Raw genomic sequence first — 22,258 nt, 5'->3', positions numbered from 1 at the left:
TACATAATATACCTGCTTTTATTAATATACATATTTTTATTGAAGGAGTGAATCAATAACATCTTACTGTAAGTAAAGCAGTTCTCCATGTATTTATTTTTAAAGGGATTATCCTGCATGTTCAATGAAAGTGTTTAGGTTCTTTCTTGTACAAACAGGTGGTGGTGGGGGCGGGTGGATGTTTGTGGAGGTAATGGCACGTCTGCAGGCAGACAGATGGATGACCAGAACACACTGCTGGGCAACGGGTACCAGTCTCTACACAGATGTAATTAGGAGACCGCTATTCATCCAGTTAACCTGAGGACACTGACAAATGAAAGGTCCGAGAGGGGAAGGGCCCTGGCATTCACTGCCACCGCCTCCACAAAACAGCCAGCTGAGGGACACCAGGACACGCTGTGACACCCTGAGTGTTCATTTAGTCTTGTGAAGGTGAGCTTTGCCGTGCACTTTTAGAGTTTTGCTGTGCACTTGATTGCACTCAGACCCCATTTAAGCTGTAATGGATGCTCTGTAAGTAGTTTGAGGTAGTTTTACTATACTTCAATATTTCCAGTTTTCAATACTTTATACTTTTACTCCACTACATCAAACAGGCAAATATTGTACATTTTTACTCCACTACAATGGTTGGATTTTTTTTTGTTACTAGTTAGCTAGTTAGTCAGATTTTTATTATGCTATATTAAAATTGCCTTTGTGGTGCAGTTGTGCAGGCGGTGGACCACTGCACATATGGAGATCAACATGCACTGATGTCAGACACAACAGAAACTATTCAACATGCACTGATGTCAGACACAACATAAACCAACTGCACCGCCCATTTGAGAACAATGCACCCTGGGACACATCTAAGGTGTTTACCTGGCCCCCCTCAAACCCCCGCCTTTCAGCAATGCATGCTGGGATAGGTTTTAAAATCTTACAGATCACAGAAGTGAATCTTTGAATGCAGTTTTCTCAGTTCACTGAATCTCTACAAGGCATCTATATATACAATTGGCAAAGTGGATTGTCATGTTTGGTTTCGCTTTTGGTTTGCATGTTGCAGTTAGGTTTCGCTTTCGGTTTGCATGCCGCAGTTAGGTTTTGCTTTCGTTTTGCGCGTTGGCAAATCATTTGCGAGAAACAAGCACCGGTGTTGCAAGGAACGTCTACGCGCTCTTCTGTCTCTGTCTCCGATGTGCGGGCCAGGCTACTAGACGGGAGGGCCGCGTAGCGGCCCGACCCTCTAGTCATTCTATAAGCCATATCTCGAAAACTGGTGGGTCAAACTGCACAAGCAATATGTCAATTTGTAGCTATGATTCCCTGCTTTCATATGACATGAAAAAACAAAAATGAAAAATGCCTAGAAGACTTATCGTTTATCGTGTGGGGTCACATATATGGATATCTGATTTTCAACATGCACTGATGTCAGACAACAGAAAATGTATGGAGTCAAATGCGATAGGTCGGTTCGGCGACGTAGGTGTCCGAACCTATGACATGCTCAAAATCATGATATTTTATTTGCTATAATATGATGTATTTCTGGTAAAAACAGTTACCTAATACCAGCTAACTAAACAACTACTTTTTTTGTCATAATGAGGGCAGATATTGCATATATCTACTGTGAATAAAAAGAAATAAGGGCAAAAAATACGTAAACGTTGATTTTGGATGTCATAATCCCTTTAATACAAAAAAAGTGTCACAACACGTCTCAGTGCGGCGTGTTGTGAGCTTGTAGATCTGCTATTTTCGAAAATATTTTTAACTCTGCTATTTTTAACTCTTACGTTAGTTTGGTACTTTAAATACATTATTATGCCAATCATTTTTTACTTAAGTAACAAATCTGAGTACTTCCACCAACGCACATTGAAATCAGAAGGTTATCTGATCTGCTACACTACACCGCATCTGGAGGTGGTCTTTCTCACGCTGTGATCACATCTCAAAGTTAGCCAGGTGTAAACGCAATTAATGGTGAGATTGGATCGTTCATTATCCAGATACTGATCACGTTTTGATGCAACGTAAATGGGGCGTCTGTGAAAGGGCGTTATTCAAACTGCAGTATATCTATCACTGCCTCCACATTGACCTTGTCATTCATCAGGCGTTTGTTTTTAAATGCACTATGTCTCAGGATAAAAAAGTGCTTGATGATGTTAATTAACCACATGACCTCTTAGTGTCCCTATTCTGGGCATATGCCATAATAGAACTTACGGCAAAAATACAAGCTCACAACTTGTCGCAACATGATGTGTTGTGAGCCAGTATATTGGCTATTTTCAGCAAAAATATTTGGTATAGAGGGTAAAAAGGAGGGGACTGAGTTTATTACTTAAACTGGACTCGGTTACACTTATCGTTTATCGCATTTAAACAACCCAAACCTGCTGGTTTTATTTTTTTCAGAGTGAGGTCCCTTTAAAGTTTAAGCATACACCAGTGGTTCTCAAAGTGGGGTCCAGGGACCATCAGGGTTCCTTGAGGGGGTTCTAAATAGACCCTTAAGCACAATACATACTCATACGTCCGAACTTTTCTTCGGAAAGGGAGGTATTAACTACACAAGGGAACCAGGAGACCTGGTACTGCCAGACCCCTAGTGGTTGAAATCTGAATGGCCGGACTTCGCATGACGTGTGTGCAGAGGAAAAGAGGGACAAAGCCTCATGTAGGCCGACCCCCTAGGTCTGGCAAAAATGACGTAATTCCGAACATCGTATGGGCAGTCTCAGAACCTTTCCTTGGAACCTGTGCACCTCCAGATGTCCTAACTCTCCGAACTATAGTTCGGAAAGCCGGTCCGAACCCCGACATTGGAAGGAGTATGTATTGCACTTTTACCAGGTCTGTATACTCTCAAGAGTTACGTGGGTCCTTGAAATTAAAAAGTTGAGAACCACAGAATACAGCATACCTGGATAGTGGTCATTCCCATGTCCAGTCCCACCAGTATTCTCCCATCCAGCAGCTGTGCGATGTGCGGGTCCTCCACCTTCAGGAAGTCCCACACAAGCTCAGTGATGTCCACCTGCCAATCAGAGCCCAGCATGAAGCTCGTCGGACCTCTGGGATCGGCCGACTCGGCCACAAAGTGGGTCAGCACTCGGACCATGGCGTTCTGGTATTGCAGAGTACAGCTTCGCCCGCGTCGGTCTTCATCATCTTCATCTTCGCTGTCCCGTGCGGACCTGTTGAATGACATTCGACATTTGAGTTGTCCTACCCAACACCATGGTCGACATTTCTCAATGGAAGAGTATAGGAGACCACCTCCAACCACTGTAGATGTGATAGTTACAGTACGTTGTATGGAGCACTTTTCCCCCATTTTCAACGCCATCTTCATATAATTGGTTGTCACTATGCTCATTATAAGATGCCATGCCACCATTTCTGTCTACTGGAAGTGGGCTGTGCACACACAGGTCAGAAACTTTCCTCCAGTGACATCATCAGTGGGGATTCCAAGCTATTGGAAACGGCAGCCTTTCTCTTATGGAAAGTTAACACTCTGAAATACTGTAGAAGCTTGCTCACTTGCATCAACAGAAATAAACATAAACGATTGAAACGGTCTGGGGATCTTAGTATAATTTGTATGTCCAAAATACAAATATTTTTGTGATTTTCGTCCTCAGAAAATTGGCTCATTTTTGCCTTGAAATGACTACCAAATGATATCATTGGAGGAAGGTTTCTGAATTGTCCACAGCCCACCTCTGAGAAGCAAATAAGAAGACAGAAATGGTACCATTTTTTAATCAGCATTAGCGAGGACCAATTATATGAAGATAATTAAGGTTGAAAATGGGTTAAGTTATACTCTACCTTAAAGATAAAATAACATTTTATTATCAAAACAAGTTCGGGATTGTGGCTTTAATAGCATTAAATATAATCATGATTGCTGCACTAGATTAAAGCTACAATCCAGTAATTGTATGTCTGTCCCAACGGAGAGAGGCAGGCCTAATTGCAATGTCCAAACAACAATAAAAATAAAGGAAGACCACCTCCAAACACTGCAATGTGTGCTAGTTATATTGTATTAACATACTATATATAAATTGGTTTTATTCATTACAGCAAATCTGTAAATAGCTGTATATTTGTCATTGCTTCGTCCGCAATCTGCCGGACACATACACACTCTCTCTGTCTCTCTGTCTCTCTATCTTTCTCTCTCTCTCACTCTCTCAGCAGTGTACGCCACAGAGGAGCATTTACCTGATAATGACAAATGGAGGATTGAGACGTTGTTGAATAGACCACAAAGGGAGCATCAATTCAGTGTGTGTGTGGGGACCTTGAATTTCTATTTCTGTTTTGGCTTTGGCTTTTTTTGCAGCACGAGGCACCTGGTCAGGATTTTAAATGTGCACACACTTTCTCCTTGCAGCTATAGTTAATCGTCCCTGGTTTCCCTTTTGGTAGCAAATCGACTGTAATTTGATTACTGTGGGCAACAAATCCACCTCCCAGAAGCCGGGCTGTGTCCCAGTGGGGTCATTACATTCAGAGAGTGAAAAACAAGGCTTAAAATGTTGCAATATTGCATTTAGCCCATAACAGATTTTTTTTGTGGTGTGTTTGCTTCAACAAATGAACAACCTTATTTGAAAAAAAATAACAGATAGACAGCAAAATAGGATGGTGAGAAGGCAATGTGAGAGTAAATGCTGCAAGTCCTGTGCTGGGACATTGTTGTGAGCAAAGCGTTTTGTCAACAACTCTTGTACTAACACTTGTCAAACACGCTCACAGACACACATTAGACTTATCACTCCACGTATGAACCGTGAACAAGGAAAGATTGCTTTCATCTTTTATGCTCCAGACAAATGGAACAAACTCCAGGACTCTCTGAAACCGTATCGATTGGTCTCCATAGAGACGTTTAGAGTACTACTTGGGGATGCATTACATCTGTTTTCCGCAGCCCTTATTTGTCTGCATTGGGATATTTACAATGTTGTTCATTATTGCACTTTATTTAAACCTGTATTGTTATTTGTATATGTTGTGATCATGCTGTGATCAGGGCGTCCTAGAATAAAAAAAAAGCTTGCTTATCAATTTCTTTATTGACCTTTATTTATTCAGGGAAGACTCCCTGAATAAATAAAGGTCAATAAAGAAATTGATAAATACTATACTAATGTACAACAGGCTACTACACCTGATGTGTGGTGTAATCTTTGTCATTTCTCACTCTCTCCCTCCCTTTAAGTCTCTCTCTCAAATACACACACACACACACACACACACACACACACACACACACACACACACACACACACACACACACACACACACACACACACACACACACACACACACACACACACACACACACACACACACACAGACAGCGACTCCCAGACATATACCATCACCATCACACACATTATGTTAATAGATACAGTAGATACACAGCATGGCCATATACTGTATGATGGCCATATATACAGTAGACTGTACAAGATTACAGCTTCACAATCTTGTGTGCAATTGTGCAGACGCAATTACATGTATTTGTTTATTTATTTGATATTTTGTAAGTTATGTTATGACTATTTTAATCTTACTGTACATGTATTTTTATCCACACTGTTGAGGCGGCTCTACTACGTACAGGAATTTCACTCCCTGCAACGTTGCCACAGCTGTATTGTCAAGTGCATGTGCACGATAAAACCCTTTTAACCTTGAACAAAATGTGTTCTGTATTTAATACAGACACACACAAACAGTTTGAGATGATGAAAAAAAATAATCATCTCTTAAACTAGGCTTTCTTCAGATTATCCACGTGCTTATCTCTCTCTCTCTCCCTCCCCTGAGAAATAGAACCGGATACAGGCCCACGGGAAGGAAGACGTTGGCTTCACATTACTAGAGAAGATCCCTGAGCACAGTCAGATGAGGAGTTAACCCATTCAATCCGGGAACGGAATCTGTGTCATTTTAGATTTTTAGCTATAACCATTTATTTTATACTTTGGCTATTCAAAAATAGCAGATATACAAGCTCATAGCGCGGCACCGAGTGCCGCGCTATGAGCTTGTAGATCTGCTATTTTTAGAAAAATCGTGACAATTCGCGCAAATCTTTGAATATATATATTTTTTAAAGCGAGCATTTATGACTCAAATCTTTGCTTCTGGAGGGGTCCCTGGAACAACATATTTTGAGATGATTGGGGGAAGGGGGGGGGGGGGTCCACAGCCAAAATACATATAATTTTGTGTGGTCCTTGACATGAAAAAGTTTGGGCACCACTGATATTATACTGTAGCAACATATACGTTTTTCAGAAACCCGTTAGGATTTAGAAGACATTTGTAGACGCGTTCCCGGATTGAATGGATTAAGGGCTCAGGACCTTTCCTGACAAGATAAGACAGAGTTGTAGACGAAGGGGTATTTCCCCTGCTGCTGTTGGACTAGTAGCACTCAGAGTACCGCGAGGTTCCCCTGAAGGAAGAACAAAAAAAAGAAAAGAGGGTCATGAAAAGAAACTTGTTTGATTTTGTTATATTCTGTGTTGTCACGACCAAAACAACAGTAAAAGGGTCAAAGATCAATCAAAGTGTGTCTTCCTGTGACGCTGTAGTGAAGAAATCGTACCACCGTCTTCTTCTGCCTCCACTCCACTGACTCCGCTCTCAACTCGCAAGTCATATCTGTCTCATCTAAGACAATCTGAATCTAATTGTAATGATCAATACATTGATTGTGTTCCGGCTTGGATCAATGGAACTAACATAGTATTACAATGACAACTCATTTTTTTCAAGGTTTCAAAGAAAGATTGTTTTGCCAGTTATTTGGGGGCCCACTTGCAGTATCGTCACGGCCCACCAGTGGGCCTCGGCTCATAGGTTGAGAGTCACTGACCTATAAGACAAAGGTCATTCCATTTCCTAACGTTCTCTCTCAGTGGCTGTGACCAGTAGACTGCAGGGACAGAATGTTGGATCTAAGAGCAGCGCAGAGACAGGGGAGGACTCAGAGATTAGTATGAATGGGGCCACGCTGCCAGCATGGCATCAGGGCCTAATGAGAGGCGATATACACACATGGGGACCATGTGACACTGACAGACAGTGGTGGAAAGTAACTCAAGTACTGAAGTACAATTGAGGCATTTTTTACTTTACTGGAGTACTTAGTACAATTTTCAATCATTTTACTTCTACTCCACTATAATTATTTGAAAATTTAAGTTACATTACTTTGCAGATTTTGATTATTATTACAAAACCACTTCAGACCTATATATATACTTTGGCAATTTGAAAATAGACGATCTGCAAGCTCACAACGCGTCGCTTTGCGACGCGTTGTGAGCTTGTAGATCTGCTATTTTCAAAGGATTTTTATACATTTTTTACACTTGAAAACTTGTGAAATGGGACATTCTGCGTTATGAGTACTTTTATTTTTGGTACTTTAAGTGCATTGTGATGCCACGCTGCCAGCATGGCATCAGGGCCTAATGAGAGGCCCACATGGGGCCTAATGAGAGGCCCACATGGGGCATTATGTACTGCAGGCTGGCTGGCTGCAGGGAACTAACTCCTCTCTGCTTCATCCTGTCAATTATCATCTGCTTAGTCCTTTAGCACTATTTTATTGTATAAAGTAGCGTATTATTTCATTCATAATGCATGGGAGTTACACACACACACACACACACACACACACACACACACACACACGTACATATGTATATACGTACATACAGTATACAGTGCCAATGCATCATAGTTCATGTTTCACATGACATTACAGTAGCTTTCACTGGGTATTCATATACAAATATAGTTCCCAGAATCCCAGATGTAGGATGTCAACATTAAAGTACCCCTGGCCATCCCCCCTTACACAGTTTTTTGATTGCCACTGCTTCTAGTTTAATTAAATTCTTAGGAAAAGTGAATTGATTTGTCATGTCTATGTTAGTCCCGGAAAATGTCAAGATCTATGCCATCTACATGATGGCATAGTATATGTATATTAGATGGCCAGTCTTACTGTAAATGTACAGTACAACTTGTCACAGACGGTCATAAATTGGAAGCATTTATTTTATTCACAGCTATGTTCCCAATACGTTTCTGTAGTTTGAACATAAATAAAATATGGACCTGTATGTAGAGTCAAATGCATCTCTGCATTGCAATTGTTTGAGCCGTAATAGATTGGAATTCGGCTTTAGTTGAATGAATTGACCTTTGTCCTGTGAATTAACATGGGGCACAATGTGTCTTTATGAACATGAAACCAAAGTTTTGCTCGGGTGGAATGGATGTGCTACTGTATAAACAGGCTTCAAGTAAAAGTATTAGCCTTTAGCATCGGTATGAATCTAATACACCAGTGGGCGTGCAGTGATCCCAAAATTGAATCTAAGGTTAATCTAATAGACAAATAAATCAAATTCATTTCACTCTCGTGTCCAGATTTGGCTTAACAGTTGATGCTGCATATTAATGCTTTCATTGCATGCTGATTTTGTCCTGCCCCGTGGATCCTGTTCTATTTGTTTTGGCATTTTGCTCCATGGTTGTCGTTTTTTTCTGTCATTTTTGCAGAGACATAATGAAGGTTATTTGAAGTGAAATGGACAAACGGATCTTGCAGCTTTCATACGGCATCTCTGTGCAAACAACAGTGATTGCTTTTTATTGTTCAAATCCTGAATGGCGTTCAAAGAATGTCAGCGTGTTTGACAGTAGAACGAGGGCACTTAAAAGTACGCACAGCTTAACAAGGTCAGTGCTTATGACAACACAAGCAATTAAAACATGAAAACAGACAGCAAAATACACATTTGCAAATGCTATAAAGTGGAAAAGCTGACGTGCGTAAAATAAAAATGCATTCTGAAGGAAGCATTAACAGAGTTCCACTGCTTATATACTTTGGTCCCCTGTCTAGGGAGGCTTATCTTGTCCATGTTGTGACAGGGCTTAAGGAGGGTGATGTGAAGCATACAGCAAAGACCAGTAGTTTCCCAAACGGTGCTCCGAGGCACAATGGAGTGCTGTGAGACAGTTTCTACAAGTTCAGGTATGCCGTGTGGGATATTGTGACAATGCTGACCTGATGAAGATCCTGTGAGGTGGAAACGTTGTCGCAAATAAAAGTAAATCCTTTACCTGGAAAATGTACCGTACTACAGTATGTAGTAAAATGTTACGAATATTCTTTTTTATTAACTACCATATATCAGTACTTTGTCCACATTAATTTCCCAATACAGAGGCAAATTTACCCCCCTAAAATATATATTTTAACCACTTTCAATCTGGTGTCCCTATTTTGGGCATGTCATTATAGAAGAATTATAAAAACTATGTACTGCCTACAGTATGTCTCTTTAATTTGTTTTCAAAAATATTCAAAATGAGCAAAAATAGCTGATTTTGACTTGCCCATGGTGTGCCTTGGGCACAAAACGTTTTAAAACCACTGGTATAGACAGTAGCAATCAAAAACAGTGTAAGGGGAAGCCCATGCCTGACGCCTCTCTCTCTCTCTCTCTCATGCACACTCTGGCCATCAGTTGCCAGTCCCGGCTGACAAGTGTAAGGTCCCTTCACTGGCTATTGTAGCAGACTGGCTTAGTTTTCCGTTGGGTTTTAGCAGAGTGGACCGATGCCCATTCCTGCCACCAGGCGAGTCGCTACTTTGCAAGGTCACGCCTGTTATTCCCAGATAAACAAAGACGCGGGCAGAAGATGGGGGAGGGGGGGGGGGTTGCAACGCGCTCAGCAGCCCCGCAGGGCTGCAGTGCCAAGACCGGACATGCTGGCATCACCAGTGACAACACACATCAGCCTGTCCCCGCTGATAAAAGCATACCAGCACACAGCTGGGGAGAGCAACATCCTCACCAAGCTGGTGCATTGGTCAAAACCGTGCACCACTGTCAGTCAAAGCCGAAGGGAAGGGACGGATAATTGGAGGAGCTGCGCTTGGGTGCAAAGGATTGACCAACTTCCATGTCTCCCATCTCGACATTTTTCCGGGACTAATTATTGCAGGCGGCGGGCTTGATGGCTTCTCTTGTCCATTGAAGGATGTCAACACTTGCACGGTAGCACTGTGTGGTGGCGTCAGAGAAGAGAGTGCCAGTGATGAGGTCCCAGGGGGAAATGTCTGACCTCAAGACAGGGAGCTAATAATGTTCTACTATAGGCTAGGAGGAAGCACGACAGGCCACCTTCCTTAACCATGTCACAATGTCAGGCTATACTGCATGGGTTGGACATTTTGTTAGCAGCCTACTACAATACAAGGAGAAGCCAGTAGAGTAAGAAGAGGGGCCTGGTGGAGTTGCACCCAGCTACAACCTTAACATGGAGTTAATTTCAAAGATAAACTGATATCTGGTGGTAATCGGTTTTTTTTTTCTTTCTTTTCCTCAAATTCAATCAAATTCAAAATGAGATGTAGCAAGGGAAAAACGTAATCGATTTTATTATGGAATAATATGGCCTATGCTTGGATAGCATTTTAAACTGTGAATTACACAAAAATATCTGGGGGATAATAAGCCCTTCATCTGGCTAGATCTTGTTTAGAATGATTAAATGTGGCCCTGAGGGCAATTTTAATTTCCCATGGTTCACCTGTTAGAACAAACACTGAACATGTTTAACATACACGTTCTGCTTATTTCTGGTGTAACTTGCGGTGTTTTTGGTTTGCAAATACCCAGCAAGAAGAATCTGTTCCAGTAATTAGCCGCCAGATAAATGACATGTTTCCCATAATGGAAGGGAGTCAGTAGATAAAATGCTCCATATTTCGATCCTTAACAAAAATAGCAGGCTATTTTGGTGAAGATATTTGGTAGCCCTATAGAGGGGAAAGATGAGAGAGCCTATATATAGGCTTGTCGACTCTGGTCAACTAAGTATACTATCTAGGGTTTAAGTGGTTAAAGAAGAGATCTTCAACTCAGCTCTTTGACAGTCAGAATATTGCAGCATACACACACACACACACACACACACACACACACACACACACACACACACACACACACACACACACACACACACACACACACACACACACACACACACACACACACACACACACACACACACACACACACACACACACAGTAGCCTACACCCATTCACATTATGGTTCCATTTGTACACTCAAGATTTCAATTTATACTCAGGAGGATTTTACAGTGTAAGCACACACACACATTGTCACTGTCGGGCAGAAACCATATATCTCCATTATAATAATAATGTGGTTTTTTTCCCCCTCATAAATTAATGCCCTACTTCGTCGTACAAGAGTGTGCTGAAAGTGAAAGTGGATATAAAGTCTATCTGTGGGTTTGATACATTTTTAACCAATGAAAAGTTGCCCGACAGCGGCGATATAAACACATGGGGATCATGTGACACTGACAGACAGTAGTGGATAGTAACTAAGTACTCAAGTACTGTACTTATACAATTTTGAGGTATTTTTTACTTAACTGGAGTACTTACAATTTTCAACTAGAAAAAGTCAAGGTCATGTAGGTTATTGTGACCTCCTGGTGGCGCTATAATAGGCCAATGTGAAAAGGGTGCCATTTCTTCTTAGGCCTTTCAATCGGACACTGCATTCATGATTTGAGGTATTTTGTTCCAAAAATGTGTTTTGCTAAATTAGACCTGCTGGTGGCGCTATAACAGGCTAATGTGAAAAGGGAGGCATATCTACCTCGGCCTAGTGGGAAGGTGTGCGCAAAACTTTGCGGAAAACGCATGCTGCGTTGATGATGTGAGGCTTTTGTTCAAAACAAACCAATCCTGCAAACGTTGGAAGCCAATCTTAGCCAATCAGGATAGAATATGGAAAATCGGACAGATCCGTGTTGATCACATGACTATAGAGATACTTTGTACCGATTTGTGTTAGGTTTGGACAAAATCTGTAGGAGTGATATCCAAAAATGTGTTTTGCACAACTCGGCTTCCTGGTGGCGCTATAACAGGCCAATCTGAAAGATTCGGGGCAGAGGTTCAGCTTTGGCATCCAGGGAGTGTGTGTGCACAGTTTCGCAGCGGCCGGGCCAACGATGCCGGAGATTAGCTGTTCACAGACAGACACGCGGACGGACGGACACACGGACGGACGGGGTGCAAAACATACTCTTGCCATGCATTTCAGCCTGGCCAAGACAATAATTTAACTTCTACTCCACTATAATTATTTTAAAACTTTAGTTACATTACTTTGTAGATTTTGATTATTATTACAAAACCACTTCAGACCTACTATATATATACTTTGGCAATTTGAAAATAGCCGATCTACAAGCTCGGAGCTGTGAGCTTGTAGATCTGCTATTTTCAACAACATTTTTTTTAAATACATTTTGTACATTTGAAAACTTGTGAAATGGGACATTCTGCATAATGAGTACTTTTACTTTTGGTACTTTAAGTATATTTTGATGCCAATACGTTTGTGCTTTTACTCAAGTAAATGCTTAATACTGAACTTGTACTTGTAACACTATCTACAATAGGATATTGATACTTTTACTTAAGTAAAAAAGTTGAGTACTGTTTCTGTCACTTCTGACAGACACATGTGGCAGTGTACCTGTGGCTACTGCCAGTCATGATGGGAACCCTCCATCCTTTGATCTGACTCAGCTCGGTGTCTGACACGTCAATCTGCAGGGGGAGGCGCGGCAGCCACACGTTCAGCTCCAGCTGCGCGCTCACATAGCTGTACGTGAAGTTCACCGTCATCCTCATCTTCCCCTTCATCTCCTTGCCGTTCACAAACACGTAGTCGCACCTGTCTGACACCTGGATGGGACGAGTGGGAGGGATGCAAGAGAGAGGAGACACTGGAGTTAAATAAATGGTACATATGAATCACATTTTTATGAAAACGAATAATAAAAAAATAAGACAGCCAAATAGATATTAAAAAACATGTGGAATAAAAGCATCCCACCCCCCCAAAAAAATATGATTGTGAAATATTCATTTTAATATTTTTTGGGGGATGTCAAAACTCCAGAATCATTGGTTTGGTTACCTCTGTCTCCCATAAACTGAGGCAGGCATTATCCACCCACCTGTTTTCATTAGGTAATGTGTGCACAGACTGCACACTAGAGGATTCCCCCAAAACAACGTGGGAGACCACAGACATAATGACATATTTATTTTAATCATAAGAACAAACACACCAGACTGATCCAATCAAGACGCAGGACCACACACTTGGGGATTATAGCTATTGAACGATTTCAGAGTGGAGATGCCAGGGAGTTGAGAGATCTCACAGTTAAACTTGCATGATCATGTGACTTCAGAGCAAAACAATACTTCTCCCTACAGAAGTCAGATATCTATAACAAACACACAGGCATCGAAATATATTCACCAAAACATTATGTACGTACTACATTCACCATACTGGAACTTGCTACATCTCCTATGCACAGCTAAACTTTTAGACGTAGCTAAAAATAACGCGTCTCCAATCTCCCTAGCAACACCTCACTCACTTACACTCACTTCACGTACAGAGAAGAAACGGGTCAGTTTCATTTTAAAAACTAGGATTGCTTTAACTCGATTTTGTGGTCAAATTATTTTTATTCGGATTTGACATGACAGAAGCAAGGGATTGATCTTAACGTGACTGATGATCACATGAGAGATGGACTTTATGCAGTCATCTGACAGGAGCTAACCCACATAATAAAATGATTGATTTTCATATTGTTGCAGTCAGGCATAAACCTCATATCACCATATTTAATTATTTTAATGTTTTTTTTTTGGGGGGGGGGGGGGGGGGGGGCACGAGGCCCTAGTTCATCATACAAGTGTCACACAAAATGTGTGCGCGACGTGTTGTGAGCTTGTAGATCTGCTGTTTTAAAAATAATAATAAAAAAGGAACGGTTTTAGACATACAAGGTTTCCATCCGACAGCAACAATATGGTACTCATATCAAACAAACCACACTATGCTTTGGAAAATGGTCAGCAGTAATGTACGGCAGCGCTTTTCAAATAAGTCAAAATCTCAAGGCACACCTTTATTCATATAAATGCAAAATAGCCTCTATCACACGTTCTACCACTCTCATCACTCTGTAAATGTTTATTTTCATTTGCTAATGGCAAATGCAAAGTTTAACCACTTTATGACACTTTTTCATTTAGAAAAAATAATAATTTTAATTTAAACATTTCTCCTATAATAGCATCCCCAAAATAGGGAAGCCAGAGTTTTTTTGTTTTTGGGTATAGAATCTGCCTCTGTATTGAAAATGAGTGTGCACAAAAAAAAAAGAAAAAAAGTTATATAGCAGTATATTGTGATAATATGTGGTAGTCACAAAAATGGCACTACATTATGGAATCACAGATGTATGTATACAGTATACAGTATGGTGAGTCAAAGTCAATACGCTAAACATGCCACACCACTGGTATGGTCCTAGTGTTCCTATTTAAGTAATATCTTAAGTATAAATATCTAAAAATGTACAAAAATAGTGAAAATATCATTTTTGAAAGCTTGTAGATGAGGTATTTTCACTATTAATTCTACAACAAAGCATATTCTGTACAGTAAGTGGTTAAGCTTAGTTTAATCATTACAAATTGCTCAGGACAGGTGCTGCTTTGTTTTCGTTGGGGCATTGCTGAAATCAGGCCTCTATGGTGGTGGACAAGTGTTTCCTAAAATACAATTTAAGTGTGCTGTACACAATGTAGGCCAGGACTTTATACAGTTGGTACAGCTCTGTACTACAACTACATTTCACATATCGTTACTTTGAACAAGAACATGAAAGGTTCACCGGCTGTTCCCGGACGATGGGGGACGGCAAGGGCATCTTTGAATCTGAGGGAATAAGGGGTTGTGGACGTGGTCAGCTCCTCTATAATAGTCCTGCTTTTGCCCGGGGCTAAACACACCAAGAGCAGATGGAACGCAGACAGAGCACGGCACTTCTCCACTAATAACACGGCTAACTCAAAACCATCTGTTTCATAAATTGCTTTACACTGGAAATCACTTGGATTATAGTGTTATTGAAAGGCACACACGCACACGCACACACACTGTTAAAGGAGAATTCCTGTCATTTTAAGTGTTATGTTTGATGTGTGTCAAATCACTTACCAACGTAGGAATGAAAATCGCGTAACTCCACAGAGCCCCCTATCGACCCCCACCGTTGTCATTATAGGAGGATATAGGATAGCCCAAATTCGCCTATTTTAACCAATGCAAAGTCTGTTTTTTTGCTTCTAGTACTCATTGTTGAGTCCCATGATAATGTAACAGGCGCTAAAACTCCCGACAAGCTAACGGCTAATAACAGAACGAGCTAATGCTGGTTGCTGGTTTCTCTCCCGACCTGGCAACCCGGGGCTGCCATGCAGAGAGATAAGCAGCCCCAGCGTTAGCTCGTTTGTTATTAGCCGTTAGCTTGTCGGGAGTTTTAGCGCCTGTTACATTATCATGGGACTCAACAATGAGTACTAGAAGCAAAAAAACAGACTTTGCATTGGTTAAAATAGGCGAATTTGGGCTATCCTATATCCTCCTATAATGACAACGGTGGGGGTCGATAGGGGGCTCTGTGGAGTTACGCGATTTTCATTCCTACGTTGGTAAGTGATTTGACACACATCAAACATAACACTTAAAATGACCGGAATTCTCCTTTAAGTAATATCTAGATTCTCACCCACTCTCACTCTAAAAGAGATATGGTGTGGACACTATGCACACACGCGTACGTAACGGACACATGCTCACACGCATGCATGTACGCACACACACGCACGCACGCACACACACACGCACACGCACACGCACACTTTTAGAGTCCAGGCAATTAATAACTTAAAAGCAGATACCATCAGGAGTGTTCCCAGGCATTTAGTCAATCCCATTGATTCCATCATGCAGTACACCTTCAAAAGGACAACATTATGGTCTGGGGAAATATATCTTTTTTTTATGTATTCAATCTTTCCTTATTTATTTATTTATTTATTTTCAATTTCCCAGTTATTTTTCACAGCCAGATAAAACCCATCAACAGCCATTCATCACAGAGCCGATACAGTTCATCATCTGCGAGCAGGCAGAAGGCTTTGTGTGTGACAAGCCTCCACAGCTCCCCAGTATGTGGAGCATCAAAGCCTCATAAGCCCGTCCAAAAACAGCAGACCTACAAGCTCACGATGTGTCGCGTCTGCAGCATGTTGTGAGCTTGCAGGTCGGCTTTTTTTTTACGACGCGTGACACCGGCATCGTGCGACGGAGCATTAATTAGGCTTCATGCTCCTCGCTCCACTGCTGGACCAAGGCGCTGGTCACTGCTCAAATGGAGCACAACACAACAGCATATGGCTCAACATGAAGAACGTGTTTCCCAAATCAATTAAATCATTGCCTGTTTCTAGAACACCTTGAAATTATATGCAATTCAGACTGTAAAAGGGTTCTCTTTGGCAGGAATTATGTTGCCATCTTTTAAAGGTGACATACTGTCATGGTTTTCTTTATTTCTTTCCTTTTTTTGTCGTGAATCGTTTTGTATGATGATTAAAATAAATAAAATGAGAACAAAGCTCTTCCTTCGTAGCTGACCCTTCATTCCATAGTCGAAATCATATGCATGTTAGTCAGACGCCACTCTGCATAAAAGCATCGTTACTGCCAATGCTTCAACAGTGAATTGTATTTTGTGAACAAACCTGGCAGTCTGTGAAGGATGACATTGTGGTGGATTGGATACCTAATTTGGAAGCAAATCTCTACACATTTAAAGTTTTGGAGCAAAACTGTAGGTTCTTCAACTTCCTCTGAACTAATCTTCATGCCTTGAGGTCATGTGAACCCCCTGGCTTGTGCCCTGTGATAAGAACCACCAGCGGAGATGAACGCCAAAGGATATTTTCAAGGCTACGTGCAGAGAACATCATCAGAGAACTAACATTTAAGCATCAAACCTTTGGATTTTAAAGTGGTTACATGTTCGGGGATGATCACTGGGTATTTTCTACCGCGGTGTGTGGCAGAACGTCAGCAAGAGTTCAGAAACTACATACGGCGGGTACTAACTTGTTAATGCACGAGTGCGTGTGCGGTGCTAAGAACACGGCGCAATCATTAGTAAATGACATTTGAAGGTTGAGACATGACGTGACAGACCGGTTTAATGTAGCCTTTTGAACACGTCGTCTATGAGGTCTGCACACACGCTCCCTTGGCTGCAGTCAGGCATGGAGCAGATTGTGCTCCATCAGGGCTCCCAGTGTGAGAGTGTGTTTGGACTGATAAAGATGTCAGAGTCCCTGCTCCTTATCAACCCCCATTGTTCTCCTGCTGCTGCTCTCACCAGACTCAGTCTGCTGAGACTGAAGCTCATTGACAGTCCATGCGTCTGGGCCGTTTCTGTCCAAGTTAGGGCTGGAGGGATGGGGTTGGGCTCCCCCTGACCTGTCTGCTTGGGTGATAAGTAGAAAGCTAGACCTCTCCTACATGCCAGAGTCATTGACCGTATCAAACAGTGATATCGCTGATCAATAAGATGGCAGACGCCGTGGAGCGCTTGTTTGTGCTCGCTCACAACAAAAGGATTTCTTACCAGACAGACACACACAAAGCAACACAGGTGTGTGTCTGTGATGCTCCCTGTTTTTAACGCCGAAGATCTCCAAGAGGCTTCAATGAGAGGGTGTGCGTGTGTGTGTGTGTGTGTGTGTGTGTGTGTGTGTGTATGTGTGTGTGTGAGTGTGAGTGTGTAAAATCCAATGTTAACTTTAACTGCCAAGCCACTGCCAGCGAATCCGAGCGATTTTACTAACCTTTGAAAAAAAAAATCATGGAATATTTTCCGTGATTGCCGTCCTCACGGTGATCGCCTCACTACACGCAAGGGAATCTCGTAGAATCGGGGGGGGAAATTGTCCGGTTACGGTAATCCGATATAGTTGTCGCCAGTTGGATGTGGCTCGTTTTTTCCAAATAGCAACAGAAACGGAGATAAAGCCATTTTTCCACAACAAATAAACAGGGCTGTTTTTCTTTAAAAAAATACGTCATTTCCGGGTCTATCCTTTCGTAGGTTAGCGAACAGCGCCATCTGGTGGAAAACCACTGAAAACAAAATCTCAAACTCGTCAATGGCAGGCCTTAGCAGAATCTGACGAGAAATCTCGTCAGTGGCAGGCAAAGAGTTAATTTAACTTGAATTGTGATGCACAAATGATGTACATTTCTACACTCTTGAGTTACCCACTCCCCCCAAAATCACTTTTTTGTTTGGTTGGTCTTTTTGAAACTTTTTTGAAGCAGGGCACGCAACTCAGACGAGGTGTGAAATCAGTCACCAAATACCCTCACTAAATACAGCATTAGTCAATGAAGATAATTATGCATTGAGGGTCGTTGAGGGTTACAAAACAAGCGCTCCCCTGTAAACCCGACTCCACCGTTGGACCCGTCAACGACAAAGTGACTGGCTTGTTTTTGTCACGGTTTGGTGGCTCTGGATAATTGTTGGATTACCCCAAATTCTGGAAGATCAAATGTATGCATAATTCATAAAGTAGGATATGGAATAATAATAAAAAGATTTAAACAAAGTAAAAGGGTACTGTAAAGGTCCTTTAGGGACATTTGTGGGAGGAGGAATATAATTGATATGTACATTTATTGAACAGAGATGATTTCTCTGAGGATTTAAAACAGTGGTTTTCAAAGTGGGGTCCAGGGACCCTCAGGGTTCCTTTAAGGGGGTTCTAAATGGACCCTGACAGGTCTATAACTCTGAAAGTATACAAATGGAACCACATGGACCCTTATACAGGACCACACTGGATTTATTTTGTGTTATCCTTTGGCACGATTTGTATAATCGTACCACTGTAACCTTTTTGCAAACTGTTAATAAAGTATTCAATCAATCAATTAAAGATCCATTTGGTTCCATTTTTATACCCTCAGAATTATGGGGGGTCCTTGAAATAAAAAAAAGTTTGAGAAGCACTGATTTAAACCAACACCATGGGGACATGTGGTACGTGGACCGAGGCTTTAATTCTAAGGATTCTGCTGTGTACGGCGATTGATTAACAAACAACTCTATATGTCTCATGACAGGCAAATGAACTGCCTGCTGCTGTTGCTTTGATCCTCAACGCCTTGCAAGCTGAGCAGGACCAATTACAGAGAACACGTCTGTCCGTCCCCACGCATTACTCTGATGGCCTAACACTGGCCTCCAGTGGCGCATTATTGGCCGGCGTAACCAACAATCAATATTTTAATATACTGCACACACACACACACACACGCACACGCACACGCACACAACCAAAGGCAGCCTTCAACACCTACTGTACTCCCCCCGCCCCTCCATCCCAGCGCGGCGATGATGTGCTGAGGACTGAAGGCGGCGGAGAGGGGGGGACCCCCTGTCAGCGAGAAATACATTTTGTGCCACTCATTCCTCAAGGTACCATAAATGTCCGGGAGAATCCACCGGCACATTAATCAGGCACATTATGCGCCGAACGGGAAAATACTTACAGGGGGCATTATGGCTGCCGCTGGATCTAGGCCCGGGAAATTAACAACTCGCCGGACAGATCCAACCCGTGGCACATATGAGCGATGGGAGCAGGGAGCATTAACCCAGTTGGACCGGGAACGCATAATCTTTTAGATTTCTTTGGCTATTCAAAAATAGCAGATATACAAACTCATGAGCTTGTAGATCTGCTATTTTTTCAAAACTTTACAAATGTCTTCTAAATCAAAACAGTTTTTTGAAAAAAAAATATCAGTGGTTCGCAAACTTTTTTATGTCAAGGACCAACCAAAATTATGTTTTTTAGCCGCTGATCCCCATCAAAATATGTTGTTCCAGGGACCCCCCAGAAGCAAAGATGTGAGTTAAAAATGGTGTTAAAAAAAATATACATATTTGTCCAAAGATTTGGGCAAATGTTCTCGTTTTTTTTTTTCAAAAATAGCAGATCTTCAAGCTCGTAGCGCGGCACTCGGTGCCGCGCTATGAGCTTGTAGATTTGCTATTTTTGAACAGCCCAAAGTATAAAATAATGGGTTATCGATCAAATCTAAAATGACACAGATGCGTTCCCCGGTCTTAATGGGTTAAGGTGGGGTGGGCCTGTCTCTGTCTCCCACATACAGTTGGCGTGACAGAAGCAATTATGCAGCCCATGCTGCTCTGCATTAACCACAGTACTCACTTCCACCCGGGGGGGTGCTGTTTTACATTCCCATAACCCCCCTTTCCATGGCTGTGAGAGCGCAACTTGTTACATGGTCTTCTTTGCATAACTTCAGGTCATGGTTAACCTAGCGAAAAATGAAAATTCAATCATAAAAACTTGCCGGATTTGCTTCGTGGCTGTTATGTGTATAAGCAGTGACTGCAAAAATTGGGGCTGTAGTTGCACTTTGAAATTATGCTTATTTCGGCTAAGCAAAAAGTGCTTTTAATTGATGTTTTTAAATAGTGATGTGCTTAATTTCAAAAAGCTCCTCTGATTATGCTCAGCTAATGTTTTTTAAGGAGAGTGAGCGGTACACTCCTCAAGCTATTTTTACCAAAAAGCCTAAAAGATAAGATGTGTAACTGAATACGATACCAGTTTGTTCCTGAAAGTTTTTCAATTACATTCCTATAGTTCTTAGGTATCATTACAGGGTAATTATTCAGTTATGGGCGAATAAACACAGATTATAATGAGCAGAATCATTCGTAATGCAGGTTCAATGACACCGTCACTAATCCCCCAGAGCCAAATGACATAAATAAGTCATGTTTATATATTGTATATTATCGCACGCTGTGTTTAGAAAAGAACAGTAGGAAACACTTTCTCTTGAAAGGGTTTGTGATTGTCTTTCTCTGGTTCATTTAGGTGAGACCAGAACATTGGCTATCCAACTTGCAAAACAGATGTGATACACTTAGGTATTATTGTCAAATGTTTCCTCTATGAATTTGAAAAACAAACAGCGTAACTTTTATCTCATGTCTTTTAGTTTTTCGCCAGGACATCTCGTTATTGTGCATTAAATCATCTTGACTTTATCCACTCTGGTCTTGATGACAGGTTCAAAGAGAAATATAGACATAAAATAGACATAACTGGATGAAGCCCTTGGCACAGCAGGTGTCTAGAATTTATAATCTATTCCGAATTGGAGCCAGATATTTAAGGAAGCAGACTGTAATCATATTGAGGCCGTTTTGTTTTTCAAACTTCTAGTTTTAAAGACTTGACCTTTACAGTAGATAGTTAAGGCATCACTGGAAGTCTGGTATTTTGTATTTGTAAGTGATAGGATATACTGCCGTGCCTTGTGCCCAGTGTTTGAAAGAGGCTCTACTAATAAAAAGTAAATTTAAGCAACCTGTCACCACACTGAGTATCAAACACTTTGATCTTCTTTCTCAGTGTTTGCTTATCCTAGAGGCATTTTTTTTTGAAAAACATACTATAGAAAATCTTCTAATCTTTCACGTTTATCTTTTTTATGTATTTATTTATTTATTAAGCTTTCATGCCTGTGTTGTCAACCTATTCACAATCTATACCCATAATCCTGCTTTATTCAGTATAGTAACTCCTGTTGTTTGAGTGCTACTTTGGGTGCTGTCTGTTTAATTGGCGCATGGTAGCCTAGTGTATATAATTGAGATAACTGGTTGAGAAAATAGTTGGTTGACTTTAATTCAAAATAGATCCACTGATAGAAAAAAGTTCAGTAAAATACTGGTATCTTACAAGTGAATGACTGGTAAAAGTGATATTCTTAAATGTCAACTGTACTTCAAGATCAAAAGTAAAAGTACAGTACATTTTGTTAATCAAACATAAAACTAATCATATATTATTTTTGTTCTCCCTGTATTTATGGAGAGCTGTAGTTTTGATGAGCCATTTGATGAACCTCCAGGGAGGAGGTTCAGGAGGTTCACCCTAACCCTAACCCAGGCATCCGGTGTCCTTATGTTCCCGGTCCCCCAACCAGCCAGAGATATCTATAATCGACAATGACATGAATGCAACCGCACCACCATAGGATCGGAATTCTGGAGCACCTGATGCCCACTCCCTTACCTCCCTGGTATCAAAGCCATCATCCTGACCCTGCATGGGGCGGCCGAGA

The 22,258-nt window shown here is 41.4% G+C and overlaps 1 protein-coding gene across 1 annotated transcript in view; it reads right to left on the bottom strand.

Moving 5' to 3' along the window:
• LOC311044587 (transmembrane protein 132C) overlaps positions 1-22,258 on the bottom strand; it is a gene marked incomplete at its 5' end in the record, with an annotated part of 208,263 nt that overhangs the window by 5,278 nt on the left and 180,727 nt on the right. Inside the window, 2 exons of the mRNA XM_084056282.1 lie at positions 2,930-3,203; positions 12,653-12,864. Coding sequence (XP_083912408.1) covers positions 2,930-3,203; positions 12,653-12,864 — 486 coding nt within the window. The remainder of the gene's footprint in view (positions 1-2,929; positions 3,204-12,652; positions 12,865-22,258) is intronic.

This window comes from Gymnoscopelus microlampas (genome assembly GCF_963454915.1).
Source record: "Gymnoscopelus microlampas genome assembly, chromosome: 4".
Classification (NCBI taxonomy): Eukaryota; Metazoa; Chordata; class Actinopteri; order Myctophiformes; family Myctophidae; genus Gymnoscopelus; species Gymnoscopelus microlampas.
This window is presented reverse-complemented; position numbering and strand designations above follow the sequence as displayed.